The sequence below is a fragment of the Panthera onca genome, chromosome B1, assembly GCF_046562875.1.
Source record: "Panthera onca isolate mPanOnc1 chromosome B1, mPanOnc1 haplotype 2, whole genome shotgun sequence".
Taxonomy (NCBI): domain Eukaryota; kingdom Metazoa; phylum Chordata; class Mammalia; order Carnivora; family Felidae; genus Panthera; species Panthera onca.
Window position 1 is genome coordinate 59,818,954 of NC_138342.1, and position 21,300 is coordinate 59,840,253.

At 39.0% G+C, this 21,300-nt stretch overlaps 1 protein-coding gene across 1 annotated transcript in view; it reads left to right on the plus strand.

Annotated features, from left to right (window-relative positions):
* The window catches only part of MTHFD2L (methylenetetrahydrofolate dehydrogenase (NADP+ dependent) 2 like), a 145,606-nt gene that overhangs the window by 50,527 nt on the left and 73,779 nt on the right, over nucleotides 1-21,300 (plus strand). The window contains exon 6 of the mRNA XM_060654872.3: nucleotides 20,228-20,320. Within this exon, the coding sequence (XP_060510855.1) occupies nucleotides 20,228-20,320 (93 nt within the window). The remainder of the gene's footprint in view (nucleotides 1-20,227; nucleotides 20,321-21,300) is intronic.

The window sequence follows — 21,300 nt, forward strand, 5'->3', positions numbered from 1 at the left end:
ATCTTTAGGGTTCAGTGTACAAATATATAGATTATTTCTCATTGTTAACCTTGGTGAATTCCACTTTCTTGACCTTAAATTTTTAAAGATTTCTTTTAGGATCTTTGTTGTCATAAGGCCTATGAAATAATTTTTTAAGCCACAATGCCCTATGGAAAAAGAAGCCCAGTGATATTGTATCATTTATCTAAAATGATGATTGATGAGACTTTTGAATATTACTTTTCCTTCCTGGGCCTAAGCATTTAAATATCACCACAAATCAAAATGGGTATCGGGATCATAGTAAATTAGGGCCTGATAATGACTCCAGGTAAGTTTAAAACCCTTGGTTTCAAGAAACTCTTGGAAAGGCCAAATCTATAGTGTGAACATCATTTTTGTGGTGAACGTCTACAATTCTAGTGTTACTATTCACTTGTAACTTAATTTGCTAGTGCTTATCCATCTGTCTCTTAGGTATAATAAAGATATTGATTCATATTGGCCTTTATGCAATTGTTTCTATGTTAAACAAGGTAAACCAACCAGAAGTTTTTACCTAGGTATACCGTTTTTGTTGGAAAATTTTGAGTCTGTGTCTGTACATGGAGTTTTTTTCTTCCTTTTCACCACTTTATTTTCCAATCTCATCAATAACATAACAATCAGCGTTATGTTTTTCCACGACTCGTATGGTACTTTCTAATAAACTATCTTATTTCGTTCTCAGTAATTTTGGCATATATTAATAGTATTTGCATTTTGCAGCTAACAGAAATGAGCTTTAGAGACTTCAGGTGACCTGCCCAAGGCCACTCAAGAAGTAGTGAATCCGGAGCAGGGAGCTGGGAGCTGGGTGCTGACCGGGTTTGAGAGGATGTACTTGGGAGTCAGATCCCTCTCCTGCCATATGCTCTGTATCCACTTTTCACATCTGTAAAGTGCAAATAATATTAATATCTCTTTCACTGGGTTATTGTGAATTTTAGATGAGGTAAGAATGGAAAGCTCTAATTACATTGCCTGACACAATAAGTTAAGTAAGAGCTTGCTTGGTCCATGTGGACTGTGGCTATTACTATTATTTCCATTATGTGCTTAATTTAATAATCTGTGACCATACTAACTATAGAGTTTAGAGTAATATGATCCAAGGTTAATGTATTTTTCACCTTCATTTGAAATTTTATTGTATTTTTCTGGTGGGATTTATGCTTGCCTCTTGCTTTTGGATCAAATCTAGTCTTTGTTGTACTAATCTGTATAAACATAGAATTTATAAAGTCTATAAAGTATTTGATTAGAAATATGACATCATAATACTCCAAATCATATAGTTCATTGCATTTTTTCTCTTAGATATCAATATATTATGTGCTGCTTTCTGGATAAATTTCCATTTTGAATTACTTATTTGTCTATAAAATTAAATCTATGAAAATCAATTTATCCCTTCTTTATGCAATTTTAAATTGGACATCAGTATGTCCTAGTACATACTAACTTCATAAATATTTTATACTTTGTGTTTTAAAATATTCTCACTGGAATGCATGTTAAAAATTGAATAAAAGTGGAATTGGTTATAATACCGGTTACTTACAAGCCAGGTAGTTAAATTTACATTTCTCATAGCAGCACCTAGGTGCCGTTATAATTACAGTATCCAAAAAGTAATAAATTGTATTAAAAATGATGTTGGGCAGTTTGCAACATGGGTGTTGTTTAATCTCATGCATATTTAATAGGAGTATGGTGACATATATGATTAATGTAATGAATTGTTGAGAGCTGCTTACTGAAGATTTGGAGTCTGTGGGAAAGTTAATATTTCAAACGTCCCTGTCTGTTAGAGCAGTAATTATGTGCGGTGACTACAAGTGCATTGTTAGCTAATGGAGATAATGAAGGGGGATTAACTCGGCAAATTCATATCTATAGAGCTGTTCTGATGACACTCACAGTGTTGAGCATTCAGCTCACGCTGTATTTCTTTGCCAGAAGAGATTCAGAACTCTAATGATTCATTTGTGTCTTAAAGCCAACGATAATTGTCCTGGAAGAAAAATGGCCATACTGTAATTTAACTTGATTAATATGTGTCTACTCTTGGCTAGCTTTCAGTCTTGATCATGTGGGACATAAATCCCAGCTGTTTGGTGAGAAAAAACTTCTTTTAATTCCTCAACGGCTTGGAATATTTAGATGGAGAATGGCTTGGAATATTTAGACGGAGAATGCGCTACAATCTTGGGGTAAGGGGTAGTGTTGATGCTCAACACAGCAGGATGCTGCAGGGACATTACCTTCTGCTGAGGACATGTTATCACAGAGGACATGGCATCTGAGGTGCTCTGTAGTTTATAGAGAGTGGGTGAGAGATGGTTCCTGTCCTTCAGGATCTTATAGTCTTGGTACTAATAGGGGGCGTAGATACAGAGGTGCATGATACACAAGTTGTTTTAAATTGTAAATATTCAATGGCACAAAATAAAATTTGGCATCTCTAAGCAAACATTCCATTTGCTTAGGAAAGCCTATGGTTAATTGAAGGGGCATAAAGATACTGACAATGGACAATCTCTTCTCAGGAATTCCACTACTTATAAGGATGCTTAAGTGCCATTGCGACCGCCTGTAGGTCACTGCGTGTTCTTTTAACTTCTTTGTGTGTAGTAACCTACCCCGTTTCACCTTCTTTCAGAATGAAAACTGATTACCATTGGTCTCAACCCAGCGTCTTGATTTTTAGCTTTATGGTGAGGAAGTGAGAGAGTTCTTCAGTTTTGCTAAAACAGAAACTCCTTCAAGATAACAAAGCACCCTAGTGACCAGGTGTTAAGATGATTAACTTGTCGCCAAAAGAATGCAGAACTGGATTTTATTTCAACATTTTTTAGGGTAAAATTCTTTCTGCATATTTTCAATTCTTATGTAGGGCATCTCATCCAAACAGATCCCCCCAAATGCCCACAGCATGGGCTCACATGCTTCTCCTTTAACTGAAAGGTTGTGGTGTCACTTCAGTGCCTGCATTGGTGCAGGGACCTTTTCAAAGAGCATTTTGAAAGAATCAGCCCTGCTTAGAGTCCTGTGGGCCCAGAGATCTTCTTGATTTCATTCGGGCAATACACATTTAGTTCTCAATTCTCTGTGAAACGCTGTGGGGAACAGTGGTAGAAAAGACTTAGTTCTCTGGTTTCTGGAAGATGACAGTTTGCATCCTTAGGGCTCCTCTTCCGAAAGAAAACTGTGTTTTCTCAAAGCATTGCTTCCGCATTGGTGTTCAGTGTTTGAATTCACGCCGTCCTTGTGCTGCAACTTTCCGTGCCTCGGGTATAATTGTCATGCAAGGCACCTCCTACCTGAGTAGAAAACCACAAGACCTTTTGCCAAGAGAATGCCCTTCCTTTGGGAAGATTGGCTGTCGTTGTGAGAATGAATATTTTTGCCAGACTGGGAGCGTTATCTCTCACCTACAGGAGTGCTTTCAGGCAGTAATATAGGAGTGGATGTCCCAGGCGGTGCAGCCGGAACATACTATGAGTGGTATGCGTCATTAAGCTCAGTCCAGTGCCAGGTTGGGCCAGGCACTCCCGGGTTTCAAAGAGAAGAGCCAAACAGGAACGCCTAGGAATGCAGGAGTCATACAAAGGATCACACCGCACAGAGTGAGACTCTAAGTCTTGTCAGCAGCAGAGTAGAGCAAGGTGCTCCCTATCTCCGTGGAATGAACCATTGTCAAACTGGGGCAGGGAGAATGGCAGGCATTTCGGTCTCTGATCCTCCCGTCCCACTACCCCTGAGTTAGAAACACCCATGGTAAGCTATTGGAGATATACTATGTCTTGTGTTGCCTCTGTGTTGTTTAGGCTTGACTGAATTCCAGCATTGTGCTTGCACAGTGGAAAGCCATAGAAAAAAAGATGCTTCTTCTAGTCTCCTTTCCTTCTTTTTTAAAAAAGTTTGTTTATTTTTGGAGAGAGAGAGAAACAGAGAGAGTGAGTGTGAGGGGTGAGGGGCAGAGAGAGGGGGCGGGGCGAGAGGATCCCAAGCAGGCCACATTGTCAGCCCAGAGGTTGATGTGGGGCTCAGTCTTATGAACCGTGAAATCATGACCTGAGCCGAAATGAGGAGTCGACGCCTCATCCACTGAGCCACCCAGGTAACCCCTAGTCTCCTTTTCTAAGCTGGATAATGAGAGTACTGTTTCATTTTTAATATCTCCTTAACTCAGCCAGCTCTTATATGGAAAGCACTGTATTTGGAAAATATCATGTGTTCTTTTTTTGTTTTGTTTTGTTTTAGTGTTTATTTATATTTGAGAGACAGAGGGAGACAGAGCATGAGCAGGGGAGGGGCACAGAGAGAGAGACACACACAGAGAATCCAAAGTAGGCTTGGGCTCTGAGCTGTCAGTGCAGAGCCCTACGTGGGGCTCAAACTCACACTTAACCGACTGAGCTACCCAGGCGCTCCTGGAAAATATCATGTATTCTTATATCAGACAGTTGGGACAGTTACACTCTTGCAACTAACATTAAACATTATTTAAAATGTAAAGTGGCATCCCAAACTTTCTCTTTCCCTTTCATTTTCTCTCTTTCCCCATGACTTCAGAGTACGAGACATTTGTTTTATTGCCAGAACAAAGCGTCCCTTTTCTAGTGTCTGTAAGTCTGATTGTTCAGTCACTCGTAATGCTATTGTGGTCTGTTCCACACTGCCTGTCGAGCCACTCCTCCTGTTGGTGTCTTCCTGGCACCTGATGCTGAAGTTCCAGAGAACTACATGCTGGTCCCCAAACATGCCGTCTCTTCCATGCCTCCTTGCCCTCATATCGCCTGTTCCCTCTGCAGGGAACGCTGTTTCCCACCACTCACCTGCTTTCCCGCCCCCCCCCCCCCACGCCACCTTACAAGGTGCAGCCCAAATATCCTGACTGTATGCATGTTGTATATGCTGCCATCACAATACTATTCCTCTTGCATGTTGATCGTCTACTTATTCTCCTTTCCTACACACGCATAGTAAACATGAACTTCTTTTTTGTTTGAAGTTTATTTTACTATTTTTTTTTGAGAGAGAGAATGAGAGAGAGAGAGAGAGAGACCACGTGCAAGAAGAGGAGGGGCAGAGAGAGAGAGAGAGAGAGAGAGAGAGAGAGAGAGAAAGACGATCCCAAGCAGCCTCTGCATTGTCCTCACGGAGCCCGACCTGGAGCTCCATCTCACAAACTGTGAGATCATGACCTGCATTGAAATCACGAGTCAGACGCTTAACGCACTGAACCACCCGGGTGGCCTGGGAAACATGAACTTCTTAATGACAAATATTTGTCTCTGGCTTTTTGTAGCTCTGAAATTTAGCACAGGGCTTGGCATATAATAAGGCAGCTGGGCAGTCCACCAAGAAAAGTTTATTTAGTGTTTCCTGTGTGTCAAGTACTGTGCTAATATTGTAGACAATAAAATTACAGGCTAGGAATTTAAAATAAAACCTTGTTGCTTACTGAAAAAGAAAATCCCTGTATATTGGGAAGGAAGAGGTAGGAGAGAGAAGTGGATAGGTGCTTACCACACCTGAATTCCTTCATATTTTAAAATTACAGGAGTTTAGGGGTGCCTGGGTGGCTCAGTCGGTTAAGCGTCCAACTTCAGCTCAGGTCATGATCTCACAGTTCCTAGGTTCAAGCCCCAGATCAGGCTCTGTGCCGACAGCTCAGAGCCTGGAGCCTGCTTCCGATTCTGTGTCTCCCTCTCTCTCTGCCCCTCCCCCATTTACACTCTGTCTCACTCTTTCTCTCAAAAATGAATAAGCATTAAAAAAAACAATAAAAAAATAAAAAATAAAATTAGAGGAGTTTATATGAAAATATAATTTAAGATGCTCTTCCCCCCCCAAAGAATCAGATCATAGCCGGAAGAGTCAGGGGAAAGAGAGAGATCTCCTGTCACTGGAAGGGAGGAGAGGATATTGCTGACAGCATTAATTGAAAGAGGTCACAGTGTTTTTCCAGGGAAAACATTTAGGATGTATCATTTTCTTTAGACCAACTTTCCCCCTGCCTCAGGCTAACTGACAGATACTGCCTTTTCTTACAGAGGAGCTGGTTTCTTTGTTACTAAGTGTGGGGAATAAGAAGGCGATTAAACCAGCTCTTGATCTGTCCTTTTGAACTTACCATCTGGTAAGAAAGACAACCATGAAACAGTTAGGTATGATGACTAATCACTATAATTGTGCAAAGTGCTGCAAAAGAGAGGTAGAGCTTTCTATAATGAAAAATTTGGCTGTAAGAAGGAGTGAATGATTTCTAATTATATTTCTAATTGTGTGAATTCGATACCCTTTTATTGTCTACCCTCCTGTTACGATTCTTCCCTTCAGACCAAAAAAATCCCACCTAAGAGGCAAAACCAAAAATATCTTCTACTTGAAATTATTAAAAATTTCTAAAATGTGGAAGAAAAAACTTCATTCTCTTCAAAATAAATAATTCATACCATGAATATAAATGATGCTTTGGTGATTAAAAAAAAATAAAGTCAGGGGGCGCCTGGGTGGCGCAGTCGGTTAAGCGTCCGACTTCAGCCAGGTCACGATCTCGCGGTCCGTGAGTTCGAGCCCCGCATCAGGCTCTGGGCTGATGGCTCAGAGCCTGGAGCCTGCTTCCGATTCTGTGTCTCCCTCTCTCTCTGCCCCTCCCCCGTTCATGCTCTGTCTCTCTCTGTCTCAAAAATAAATAAACGTTAAAAAAAAAATAAAATAAAATAAAAAAATAAAGTCAATGCCAAGAGTCTCGTACAAAGGTACTAAATATCCTTAAAAGAGTGTCAGCTCTATTCTGTTTGATCAGTAAATATCTCTGAAGTTTCCCCAATTTTTTGTTCTTAAAATATGTTGCTCTTCTTATTCTGAGGTCTTCTTCTATTTCCCATCGTGAACGTTTCTTCAGGCTCTCTGGACTTTCCAGCACTGCTTCTCTTTGCTCCCTCCCTCCTTATTCTGATTTAACCCCTTACCTATCATCCTTCAGCCTTGCAGATAGGAGTGCTCCCTCCTCCTCACGTATATACAGCTCAACTGAGATGTAGCCTCTTGATCAGGCTTCTCTGATAGCGTCTCCTACCGTCTCACACACCCCACTGTGGAGAATCTGAAGAACTCTTCCTTCACATCATTTATCAGTTTGTGATGAGCATTTCTTCGCGTCAATATTTGATTAATGTTCACCACACTCACTGGACTGTTGACCCCACCAGAGCAAAGACCACATCTGTGTATCTTCCCATTTTATCTCCAGCACCTAACACAATGGCTGCCTAGAAAGTCTTTGTTCAACAAATGAATGGATAAATTTACTTTATTTGTAGACCAAGAGTGTCATGAAAGGTTTGTCTTTGCTTTTGTGTTTGTTTCTGTTTTTATTTTACAGTGCAATATTGGTTTCAGGAGTAGAATTCACGGATTCATCACTTACATACAACACCCAGTGCCCATCACAACAAGTGCCCTCCTTAATACCCAACACCCATGTAGCCCATCTCCCACCAACCTCCCTTCATCAACCTCAGTTTGTTCTCTATTTGTCTCAAGAGACAAGTTGAGTCTCTTGTGGTTTGTTTCCCTCTTTTCCCAACGACCCCCGCCCCTTCCCATATGTTCATCTGTTCTGTTTCTTAAATTCCACAAATGAGTAAAATCATATGGTATTTGTCTCTGACTATTTCGCTTAGCATAATACATTCTAGCTCCATCCACATTGTTGCACATGACAAGATTTCATTCTTTTTGATGGCTGATTAATATTTCATTGTATGGATAGATAGATAGATAGATAGATAGATAGATAGATAGATAGATACAAATCTTTATCCATTAATTAGTTGGTGGATATTTCGGGTCTTTCCATAGTTTGGCTATTGTTGATATTGCTGCTATAAACATTGGGGTACATGTATCCCTTTGAATCTGTATTTTTGTTTTCTTTGGGTAAATACCTAATACAATTGCTGGATCATAGGGCATTTCTATTTTTAGTTTTTTGAGGAACTTCCATACTGTTCTCCAGAGTGGCTGCACTAGTCTGTAGTCCCACCAGTGATGCAAGAGGGTTCCCCTTTCTCTGCGTCCTCTTCAACACCTGTTTGTTTCTTGTGTTATTAATTTTAACCATTCTGACAGGTGTGATGTGTATCTCATCGTGGTTTTGATTTGTAATGAAAGACGTTTTTTAAAAATGTTTATTTATTTATTTTGAGAGAGAGAGAGAGAGAGAGAGAGAGAGAGAGCATGCACATGAGCCGGGGAGGGGCAGAGAGAGAGAGAGAGTCCCAAGCAGGCTCCTCACTGTCAGTGCAGAATCCGACAGGGGACTTGATCCCATGAACCATGAGATCACGACCTGAGCCAAAATCCAGAGTTGGATGCTTAACGGACTGAGCCAGCCAGGCACCTCTGTAATGAAAATTTTAATACAACTATTAATAAAACGTATTCTTAGAAACACTGATGCACTGCAAAATCTTAAATGGGTTTGATTCTTTTCTTAGAGGAGAGGAGTTAGTTGGTCAAATAAATTTGGGAAATCTGGATTAAACAAAATCAAACATCCAACTTGACTGTGATATTTCTTGGAGACTTTAATATAATAATATAGCATAGCGTAGCCTTTAACATAGTCAGCACTGTGAATCTTTGAGAAGGTAATCATATTTAGTATTTCACTCTGGAAGTTGTTTTTTTTTTCCCTAACAAAGTATGTATATTTATATCTATGTTTTTGCTATATTCGTATTAGTATACCCCCAGAGGTCTAGCCTTTTTCCACAGAGAGGAAGAATAGAAAGGACAGTAAGCAGCACATTGTTCTTTGACATGTCTGCATTTTCACTCTCAAATGCAGACAGAAACCTTGGGAATACTTAGTGTTTGAATATGCTCTTTCAAGCATGTTTGCAGAATCCTGCAATTGTAGTAAGATCCCTGAGTTTAGTTTCAACTGTTGATCTTGAAGAGCACAACATAAATGCAAAACTTACATAAAGCTGTAACAAACAGATCCTCCCCTACCAACACACACACATTCCTTCTAGCCAAAGCAACTAGAAAGGAAAAGCAATACTTTGACTCATGCTAACACCCTTGTCTCATGGCTGAGCTGGCCAGCTCATTTTGGCTAGGAATTGAAAGGGTCTGATTGCCTTAGTTAGCTTTGCGTAGTTTAAAATCTGTTTCACAGTCAGAAATACTACTACCAATCATGACTTGACAATTTGGTACCATGGGAAATTTGGCCACCTGGGGAACTGATTCATGTAGATGACTCAAAACATTTCATCCCTACTCATAAGAAAGTAATCCTAGAAATGTAAGGCTTCAAAGCCATTTATCTTCATTTATGACTGCCATGTTGTTCACACCATAGCTGCAGTCTTGATTGATGAAGATTGACTCTCGGAGCAGGAAAACCTATTGTTAATGAGCATTGACTCTTTGGTCATTTTGCCTGACTGCACATTACGTTCGTGCATGTCCCTTATCTCACATGTATGTACAGTTTTTGGGAGAGTTAAATGAGCTAATACCTATAAAGAGTTTACTATTCATCCATTCTAAGTGTTGAGTACATGTTAGCTTATTCTAAAGAGTATTTAAGGTGGGTCACAGCAATGTATAAAACACAATGCAAAAGAGAAATAGTTAAGAAAAGGAGGAAGCAAGGCCTAGAACTAAAACAGGGCCAAGAATAAAGCTATTAAAAATAGGCATATCGGGGTCCCTGGGTGGCTCAGTCAGTTGAGCATCTGACTTTGGCTCAGGTCATGATTTTACAGTCCCTGGGTTCAAGTTCCACATCAGGCTCTGCACCGACAGCTCGAAGCCTGGAGCCTCCTTCTAGTTCTGCGTCTCCCTCTCTCTCTCCCCCTCCCCTCCTCTCTCTCTCTCTCTCTCAAAAAAAAAAAAAAAGAAACACTTTTTAAAAATTTTAAAAATAGGCATATCATTAAATCTTCATGGATATACTACCACTGCCAAGCACACTGCTTTTCGTATACTAGTGCTGAATATATGTTTGGTGAATTTATTTATTTGAGCCTAAACTATACTTTCTATGATTGGGTCACAAATTTCATCTTGAGAGCTCTTTAGCAGGAAAAAAAAAAAAAAAAGAGAGACTACTTACCCAATTAAATGGCTTTAGGATTAAAAATAAATACATGCTCAGGATAAAGAAAACATTTTCTGATATTAAGACTGAAAAATAATTTCTCCTGAGGGGTCTTATAAGCAGGAAACTATACAATGAACTGAGTAATATTCATAACATGCTTTCTAATTTCAGGAAATGGCCACATCTAATAGGACTATTTCTTTCATTGTTTAAGCATAAAGCCACCATTGGCATGTGTATCTTTCATTTCACTAGGTATGTCTTTTCATTCTCTGTTTATGGGTCATTCTGTTCTTCCCAATTTCTAAACCAGTGGTTCTCAACCTTAGCTGCCCACTAGAATTATCTAGGGACTTTTAAAAATATAGCTGCCTGAGCCCAACACAGAACAATTATATCAGAATCTTTTGAGTTGGACCAGAGTATCAGTATTTTTTGGAAAGCTCCATAGGAGATTCTAATGTAGTCAGGATTGAGGAGAACTGCTCAAAACATTGGAATAAACTCGGGGTTCACGTCTCGTTCCAGAGCCATTTCTAGGTCATCCTTTCTAGTCCCAATGCTTTAAATACCATCAGTATTTCCCATGTTTCTAGACCCATGTAACCACTGTCCACTTGACATGTCAGCCCACTTGGATGACCAGTAGGCATTTCAAATGTACCATATACAAATCTTCAATCTTAATTTTACTCCTTATAATCTGTCCTGTTTTAGGAAGTGGCACTGTTACGCAACCTAGTTGCTTAGGCCACCCTTGACCTCTGTCTCTCACACCTTGTGTCTTATCCATTAGCAGTCTGTGTAAAATATACCCATGATCACCTCCACCAAAAAGATCCTAGTGGAGACAGCCAATATCTTTCACTTGGAGCACTACTAAACTTACAAACTAGTTTCTCTGCATTCACCCTGGTCCTATCTCCCATACGTACTCTATATTTCACACGGTCGTTCTGAATCACCCACGGGTGCCCATAACATTCAGAAACACATAACATCAGAATAAAATCCAAATTCCTTGAAACAATACGCAAGACCTTACAGGACCTGACCTGGGCTGCATCTTTTTGCTCGGTTCCTACCATTCTAACCCTCTATCACTGCCCTCCAGCCATGGCTGCCCTTTGTTTCCTTAGAACACATCATACATGCTCTTGTATCTGGGTCTTTGACTTGGTTTTCCTTTTTCCTGGAATGCTCTTTTCTGAAGCTATTTACAATAAATTATTTTTCTAACTACCTTCGAGTTTCTGCCCAAATGTTATCTCCTAAGGCCGTCCCTCACTATCTTATCAAAATAGCACTCATGCTATTATTCTGTACTCACTCTGCATTTCTTTCTTCATGACATTTATTACTACATAGAATTTTATTATATGTGTGTTTTTCATTTACATATTGTCTTTGTTGAACAAATGAGTCTGTGACTTCAGTTCAATAATTTTTGGCCGAATCCAGGGGTAGATTTTTTTAAATCTCTAGAGGCACTGGTTGTCAGGACTCAGTGAGTCTTCCCTAATACTTTCTCTCAAAGTTACTTTGAGATAGTTGTCTAAAAGGAGTGAGCTTGAAAGGGCATTTGACTAATTAAAAGTGAAGCCATATTCCTTAGTTGTCATCTGCCTAATGGCCCAAGGTGTTTGGAAGGTAACAGAAGGACTGATCAACAGCAAATCAGACCAAGCAGGTCTTGACCAGATACAAACACATTTAAAGCCTGGCCCATTTTAAGCATGAAAGGAGAGCTTAGATCTGAGTGCTCTGTAAGTATATCCAAAATTATTTAAGTGATTTAATCCAGAAAAGGCAGCTCAAGTTGAAATAGAAAACTTACAGTAAATGGAATGCAGGAGTCAAGAGAATGCAGTATTGTTTCCAGATCTGGGAAATGGGCCCCTTGATCATTTTACAAGTGGTAAAAATTAAATTTTGTGATAGAGGCACGTGTGTTTTCGGTCCTTAGCTGGTCTCTTACCAGTACTGCCGGTGCACACCAGGTAGGATCAGAAGGCAGAGTGTCATCGAAGATCCCTCCCTGGCTTCCTAAAAGAGGCAGGACAGTGGTCCAGAAATGCTGCTCTGCTGACTGAAGTGAAAACGTAGCAGTTGGCCAGCTCTGCTTTTACATCTGTGAACTCAGCAATGCTTTTTTGTTTGTGCCCAGTGTAGATGGGGGCTCTAGAGTGACATGATTAAGAGCCAGGACATTAGAGCTGGGCTAAACTAGTTTGAATTCTGACCCTTATATGGTTTGTATGAGCTTGGACAGACTATTGGACTTTGTGTGTGTCCTCAGTTTCCTCATTTGTAAAGTGCAAATAGCATTATTTTCTACCTTATAAAAAATACCCTCGCAGTGTTTTGTGAAGACTGTATGATGTGAAAATGTGTGATAACATGCGTAAGGTGTAAAACAATGATAGACATGTGGTAAATTCTCACATAAGGGCCATTTTGATCACATACATTTAGGTTCTGTCCATTTAGCTTCCACAGAGATTTTCCCTGTAGAGAGGTTTTTGTTTGTTTGTTTTATGCTACGAGATGGAACAGCAGTTTACAAGAGAATAAGAGACACACGTTCTAATCCAGAGTCTTTAGGCCTCTGGAGACCTTTGTCCAAAAACAGAACTCAGGCTTCTTTCTTGCTTTGGGTGCTGTTCTGGTGATGAATGCTGAGTTTTCCTGCCTGTAATGTCCTCAGTGATTGTTCCTTTAAACCAGACCATGGGGGCACCTGGGTGGCTCAGTCGGTTGAGCGTCCGACTTCAGCTCAGGTCATGATCTCACAGCTCATGAGTTCGAGCCCCGCGTCAGGCTCTGTGCTAACAGCTCAGAGCCTGGAGCCTGCTTCGGATTCTGTGTCTCCCTCTCTCTCTGCCCCTCCCCTACTCGCATTCTGTGTCTGTCTCTCTCAAAAATAAATAAACACTTAAAAAAAAAAAAAACAGACCATGGTATGAGTTAATGTATGGAGAATGATGCCGTTTTGTCTTATCCAGAGAAAGTGACTAAGCAAAACCTTACCTGTGAGATTCTAGCTCCTACTGGACTTGCCATTTTGCTTCGTCTGTGGATGCAGGTATAAGCAGGTATTTGAAGACTTGTCTCATGGAAAAGGAAGTTGAGACTTGTTCTGTGGTGCTGTCCAAGTTAGATCTAGAATTATGGTAGATCTTGCCAAAAGGTAGACCTCAGCTCTTGCGAGGAAGAAGTTTCTAACCATCTGGGCTAAATGACATGCTTTTCTTACATTCTTATGGAAAATAATTTACAGATGGGCAAGGATGGAGAAAGCATACAGAAACAAAATAAATTCCTACTCACATCAAAATCTGTCTTCTCTAAGAATTTGCGGTACTCCCCTATGCTGTTCTCAGCCAGAGTAGAGAGAGATGCTCTGTGCCAACATGTAACTTACAAACTTATAAACTCCTTTTAGCGTGGAACTTCCCCCTCTGTGTTCATATTCTGATTTACATATCTGTTTCTCATATGAAAGTGTGGAATCGTGTGTCTCCATTGCTTCACATAGCTCTGGGATTCTTTCTTGATCGTTGAATAAATGAAGGTAGGGAATGACCTAGAAATGTCCAACAAAAAGAAACTCCTCATTTTAAGTTGTTCTAAGCAAAAACTGCTACTCTATTATGAAGCATATTGTGCTGTTTGTTCTAGCTTCTTTTTAAATAGCAAATATTTTTATCCCTCAAATTGGCACTCTGGGTTAGTTGCCAGCAACTCTTCGCTACAATCTGCAATTTTGCATAAATTACAGTGTAATGATAGCCTAGAAAACTGCTCAGACAGCTCCCAGTAGACCATTCGTGACTGACTGTGGACTCTTGTATAGTAAGAAGCCTATCTTGCCCAGCAGTTAATTATTAAGTTCTAACAGAACTCTCAGATTCTAGGAGATAGGTTCTAAGTTTTTTATTCTTGCTCTATCTTACAAACATGATGTAAAGCACTGGGCACCGAGAAGTTGCTTAAGACTCTGCTTATAAACGTTTTTATCTGGGTCCGTGTGATAGTTAGAAAAATTAGGCCCTCGCCCAGGCTGATAGCAGGTGCACCGTAAGAGGATAAAACTGAGTGTGGGAAAAAGTCATCTGAGGGTCAGAGATATGCATCATTCTACAGAGTAGCTGCTCCGACTTGTCAGTACTGGCTACCCAGGGAAGAGTTGAGGAGTTAGAAAGGATTAGGTACAGCAAGCCAGAGGATTCGAGGGAGAAAAGTAATAGGGCACCAGAACTGAAAACAGGAACGACAAGAATTTTCACAGGTTAACTAGCATATCATGTGCCGGATAGTCAGCTCTCAGGAGCAGGGACAGGTATCAAGGTGCTCATCTGCAAGGGGCAAAGGCAGAAGAGACTGAGGCATGATTTGAACACCTTTGTATTTAATTCCTTTGATTTATCTCTCTTTTGCTATCACACTGTGGTCTCCTGCATAGTAGGCTGAAAGCCTTTCCCTGGGTGGATAGTGTTATAATCAGAAACTCATTGATCAAGTCTAAATATGAGTTTGATATTTCCCATGGGTATCACTAGCCCAACTCACTTAGGAGTAACAAGTTCACAAGATATTATTGACGGGGGAGTGGAATTACCTAAAAGATCTTTCTATATGCTTATTGAAATTCATCTTAATATTTTTTTCTTCTGCTTGACACTTTACAGGTTGTTCATTGTATGTATATACAACTCAGTGGATTATTATGTATCCCTCAATTCCTTGCTGAAACCATCAGTACTGACAAAGTGGGAAGTTTTTGTTTGGTTTTGGTTTTGTGGGGATTTGGGAAGCTCCCCTGCAAGAAGACACACTTCCATGGTTGAGAGGACCTTTCTGCATATAGGGAAGCTGTACTAAGGTAGAAATGGTTTATTTATTACTGGTTTATAGCAAGTCAAAGAGAAGAGAAAACACACAAGGGAAGCTCGTAAACAGATTCTGCTCCGTGTAGCTGAGCAGAAGGTGGTGTCATGAACTGAAAGGAGAAAGACCGCTAACAGGGGCCCCTGCGTGACTCAGTTGGTTGAGCACCTGACACTCCATTTCAGCTCAGGTCATGATCTCATGGTTCATGGGTTTGAGCCCTGCATCAGGCTCTGCACTGACAGTGTGGAGCAAACTTGGGATTCTCTCTCTCCTTCTCTCTCTCCCCTTCCCTGCTCATGCGCTCCCTTTCTCTCTCTCTCTCTCTTTCTCTCTCTCTCTCTCTCTCGATAAACAAATAAACCTAAAAATAAAAAAATAAAAATAAAAAACCCCAGCCTATTCTCACTAAAAAAAAAAAAAAAAAAGACTGCTATCAAGTACTGCTGTCTCTCATTGTTCTTCCTTTTTAAAGCTTTCCTGGTTATTGACTTTTTTTTTTCCTTATTAACTTTAGGATGAAATTATATTCTTCCAAAAAAATGCAGACTACCAGTTTTTATTGGAGTTGTATTCCATTTGTAATGAACGTAGGGAGAATTGTTATCTCTAGGATATTGAGTCTTTTACATAAGACATGGTTTATCTTTCTAGTTCTTCAGTCTTACTGATGTCTCTTGGTATTGTTCTGGAGATTTTCTTTTACCACATAGGTTTTGCACATTTCTTGTTAAGTTTATTTCTGAGTATTTTACTTCTTGTATTGCTATTCTAATGGAGTCTTTTCTTTCATTTTATCTTCTAATGTCTTGTTATATATGAAAGCTATTTATTACTGTATATTTACTTTTTATTTGGCAATTTGTTGAATTCTCTCACTGCTTATATTACAATTTTCAGACCTATTTAATATTAACATCTTGAGTTTATGTTTACTAATCTTCTCATTTCTTTTGTTTCTTTTTGGTTCCTTATCTACTTTTTTTAAGTTAAGTGATTGATTCACTTCTTTTCTTTTATTGATTCAATTATTTTAGTTCTTTGTTTTATCTTTATTTTATAGGATCTAATATATAGTAATTTCATTATAAATGTTTCTAGAATTTCTGCACTGTTGTTTTGTGTTTTCTTTTTGACCCAAGAATTATTTAAAATAGGGTTTAAAAAAATCCTGCTGAAAAAACATTTTGATTTCTTTTTTTAAATGTTTATTTGTTTATTTTGAGAAAGAGAGAGAGAGAGCACAAGCAGAGGAGGGGCAGGGAGAGAGGGAGAGAGAGAGGAGAGAGAGAAAGAGAGAAAGAGGGAGGGAGAATCCCAAGCAAACTCCCTGCTGCCAGTGCAGAGCCCGATGCGGGACTCGAACTCACAAACCATGAGATTATGACCTCAGCTGAAATGAAAAATTGGATGTTTAACCAACTGAGCCATCCAGGAGTCCAGAAAGAACCTTTTAATTTCTGACTTTTTCAATAATTATAACTTTATAGACTTGTGATGAAAGAAAATATCTGAAGTTTATCAACCTATTTTTTGGAATTAATTAAAATTCTCTTTGTAGCCAAAGAGAATGCCATTTAAAAAATATTCTTTGGCTACATGAAAAGAAAATGTATGTTCTGCTTTCAAAATTTGATATATTGCAATCAGGTACATAACATTAATTATGTTATTTGCCTTTTCTATATCTTTGATCTGTTGTGGATTGAGAAAGGTGAATTAAATTCAGCAAATACAATGTGTTTCTTTTTTGATTTGTATCCCTTATAATTTCTGCTGTATGAATTATATTTCTCTTACATGTTACTTATATATTTCTCATTGTTGTGAGTTCGTTTGAATCACATCTTTGCATTATAATGTGTACTTTCTTTGTCCTATTTAATGGTAAATTTCTCCTTATTTGACAATAAGAACATCATCTCTTTTTTTGTCCTTTTCCTGCTACGCATTTGCCTATCTTTTATTTTTGACATCCAAACAGCTTTGTTTTAGATGTACCTTATATAAAGTATAGAGTTAGATTTTGTTTTTGGTTTGCAAGCCAATTTGGAAATAGGATTCTTTTAAAAATAGATAACTTAGGAAAATTTGTTATGAAGATAAATATATCTGATCTGAACTGTGTATTAGTTTCTGTTCTGTTTGTTGTTTTTATGGCTTTTACTTATTTTTTACATTGTTTTTTTTTTTATGTATGGTTCTTCTGATATTTAGGAAAGTTAGTCATTACTCTAATAGTTATAACTTTATGCAGTACTCTTAGTTGTCTATTTCTTCATATGGTATCTATTGATAATCTAATTTAAAAAATGGAGGCTCCTGGCTGACTCAGTCAGTTGAGCATCCAACACTTGACTTTAGCTCAGGTCATGATCTCAGGGTCGGGATCAAGCCCCAACTGTGTCGGGCTCCAGAGTGAGCGTGGAGCCTGCCTCGGATTCATATTCTCTGTCTCTCTCTCTGCCCCTCCCCCAATTGCACATGTGTGTGGTGTGCATGCACGTGAGTTCTATCTCTCAAAATAAATAAATAAATAAAAATGATAAAATGCTTTTATTTTTCTTCCCTGATTCCATTTCTTTTGTCTCCAACCTGATATTTGCCAGTAAAAATTATGTTTGTAATGTTTTTACCTTGTACTTCTAAATCTTCTTCTTCTTCTATTATTTGATTGATCAGTTTTAAATGTTTTTTTGATCCTAGTCATTAGATAACATAATTAATGTTATGTTAATCTAGTTCGCAATCAGCAAACTTTCTCATCTTTGCCCTTCCCATTCCAATTTTGTTAGTTATACCATTTTTTTCATATTTAGACCAAATAGGATTTACATTTTGTCCGTCACCCAGCTCTCATTTTTTTTAGTCTTACTTTTATGATTAAATATATTCCAAACTTTCTAATAGTCCTTTTGCTGTTTTCCTCAGATATATGATATTGATTCATTAAAGTTAATCATTTAACAAGTTCTTTAGGAAAAACACAAGGGAACAGTATTCCCTGAGTTCTTACAATTTCAAAATTGTTACCTTTATTCTTGGAGAATGATTTGACTGTGACTCCCATTTTTTTTTTTTTTTTTTTTTTTTTTTTTTTGCATGAGTCTCTTGCAAATATTGCTCTTCTGTTTTCTGGAGTTGAAGATACAAATTTGAATTTTTGCTCGTAATACTCTTCTTCTTTGATGTTTACAATCCAGCTACTTTACTGAAATTTTTCTCAATGTTGACCATTATGGTCAATTGTATGGATTCAAAGTCTTCTTTTTCCCCAGGTCCTGTGCCTTTACATTCTTAATTTTTAAATTTTTGGCATAATGTTTGGTCATAACATTCAACTTTTCCATTGCGACACTTTTTGTTGCTGAGTGTATTGGTATGTTGGTAAATTATTTTTTTAAAAAAAGGTTTATTTATTTATTTTGAGAGAGAGAGAGGGAGAGCACAAGCAGGGGAGGGGCAGAGAAAGAAAGAGAGAGAGAATCCCAAGAAGGCTCCTCACTGTCAGCACAGTGCCTGCCATGGGACTTGATCTCACTAACCTTGAGATCATGACCTGAGCCAAAATCAAGAGTCAGGCACTTAACTGTCTGAGCCCCCCGGGCCCACCGGTACGTCGGAAAATTCTTGAAAAAAAAAACTCCTTCTTTTTTTGTGTGTGTGTGGGGGGGAGGGGGCTGCCAGTTTTAAAATATATTCTTTTATTTACTTAAAAAGTATAGTAAAGTTCACTCTTTTCGGTGTACAGTGCCATGAATTTAGATAAATGCATACAGTCAAGGAACTCCACTAGAAGCAGAACAGCTCCGTCACCCTCAAAATTTCCCTGGGCTGATTTTTACATAGCATTCTTTTACTAATTCTGTGTCAAGTATTTTTTGCTTACTTATCATTGAGTGAGTTAGATCTCTTGGACCTCCTGTGGGTCGGGTACTTCTGCTGGGGACTGGGGAGGAGGTGCTGGGCAGCCTTCAGATCCCTTCTTCACCACTTACACAAAGTCAAACCGCTTCCCGTTAAAATGGCCCCTCCACTTGAGTCTTTCTGTTACGAGGCAGTGTGAGCCATCCTGGGTCCGAGCGGGCCTCTTCTGCCTCTATTTCTATCTTCTCTGCTACAGATAAGAGATATATTTTGTATTTTTGACGTGGACCCTGCACCTTCGAACAGTGTATTTTCGCGGTCATTTTCAGAGATCTCCTGCTACTGGCCATCTTGTTATTCTCTGCATTTCTTTGCTGCCTTTCTTCCTGTGTGTATATATTAACTCCGCTGCTTCTGGGTAACTCGCACATATTTTTGGAATCTATGGAAAGTATGTCTTTCTGGTTTTGCTAAAAATGGAGGTTATATAGTTTTTGTTGTTGTTGTTAAATGTGTAGCACTTGTAGGTTATCTAGGAGAAGAGACAAGGTACTGTCTCACACAGCCACGCTCTGACTGGAAGTCCTTTTCTGACTACTCTCATCCTTGCCTTTCTTTCACTTCTCTTCCTTGGCTCACACTTAAAGCACTGGAAGCCGTCAGGCTGGTAACCTCTCTTATTCATACACCACGTCGTTAAAGCATGTATGAATATTTCCTGTTATATCTAAAGCCTCTTCATTATTTCCTAAACACATAATTTCAAAGTTGGTCCATTTTTTTCCTGTTCTTCTGTTGGCTTGGAATGCCCTTTTCTTCTTTCTTGAATTGGTTTGAGACCTAAAGTATATTGCCTCCTTTAGGAACCCTTCCTGGACACCTCCCCAAGAGGAGGCAGAATTAATCTCTTAGCTGTGCTCCCACAATGCATTGCCCCATCTTGGATGCACTTACTTGCTGTTTTCAGAGCTTATATACCTAATTATCAAGCCAACAAGTATCCCACGTATTTACATATTAACCTCAATACAGAACTTTCACGTGCTGGGTTTCTAGGACCTTACTTAGATCTCTCTTTTGATGGTCAGCACATGCTCTCATTTGGTCTTATTTGATTTTCCACTGGTTAATTGAAGGATATAATATTTTCAGTCATCTAAGTTTTCTTATCTAGCTTTTGTTCTTAAAGTGTTGTAATCATTTGAAAGCAATTCTACTCTTAGGATATAACTGAATCTCCCCTAGAATGATAGCATCCATAACTTTTGAAAAAGCTCAGTAACTATTAATGGGAGCTCTTCTCCATTCCAGGTGATGCAACCGTGACAATAGCTCACAGATACACTCCCAAAGAACAATTGAAGATCCATACGCAGCTGGCAGATGTTATCATAGTAGCTGCCGGTAAGTCTTTGGTGGCTGTTATTTGGTGGAATGTCATCAGCAGAGTAATTCCTGCCCTAATTGCTGACATGTCTGTAAAAACAGCTTCTTGGGAGAGTTCGGTATATGTATGACTAACTTCCATCGGCTGGATTCTGTCTCCTGGCAATTATTATAGTGGTTTGTTGTGCCTACGTTAACATTTGCCACTTCATTATGGAAAACCCAAGTAGCCTTTGGAATGACAGGTTAAGCACAAGAACAAATGTGCAGGTTGCCAGTTCCTTCATAGACATGGTTGATTCTAAACGTGAATGAGTTATGGGGAGGCTGGTAGGAAATGCTCTTGATAAGATAGCTAGGGCTAGCTCCTGTGGGACCCTTGGAAGGACTTTGATATAAGCCAAGAAAGGCTGAGAGCAGGAGGTTGACATGGCCTGGCTTATGTTTTTAGAAGAGCGCTTACACTATGTCAAGGAGTATTCGAGAGGAGCAAGAGTAGGAACAGAGGACAGTTATTGCATTTTCATTTACTGGATGTAGGATTTTTCCTCATTTTCTATTCAAACGTACAAAAATGATTCTACCCTTTGCTTCTACCTTTCCTCTTGCCACATACACATAGGATTTCTACATTGCAGACAATTGTGAATCTTCTTGTTTATCCAAGGCTGAACGAGAGCCTTTTGTATTTTATCAATTAGATGTTATTGGTATTTTCTAGACTTTACATCTGAATTTTTGAGTAGTTACAAACTATGAAAGCAGAGCACAAGTTCCAGAAGAAACAGTTTGATGAAGCGGATAATGGTCATTTAAATTAGTTTCACCCAAATTTAGTTTACTTTCTTATTCTGTTATAGGCCCTTCTCAGGAAATCAGAATATACATGTGATCACTCCAGGTAGAGTAATTTGCCTCCTGATAGAGTAAACATAGAAATATTCCCTTTTCCAGGGGCGCCTGGGTGGCTCAGTCAGTTGAGTGTCCGACTTCTGCTC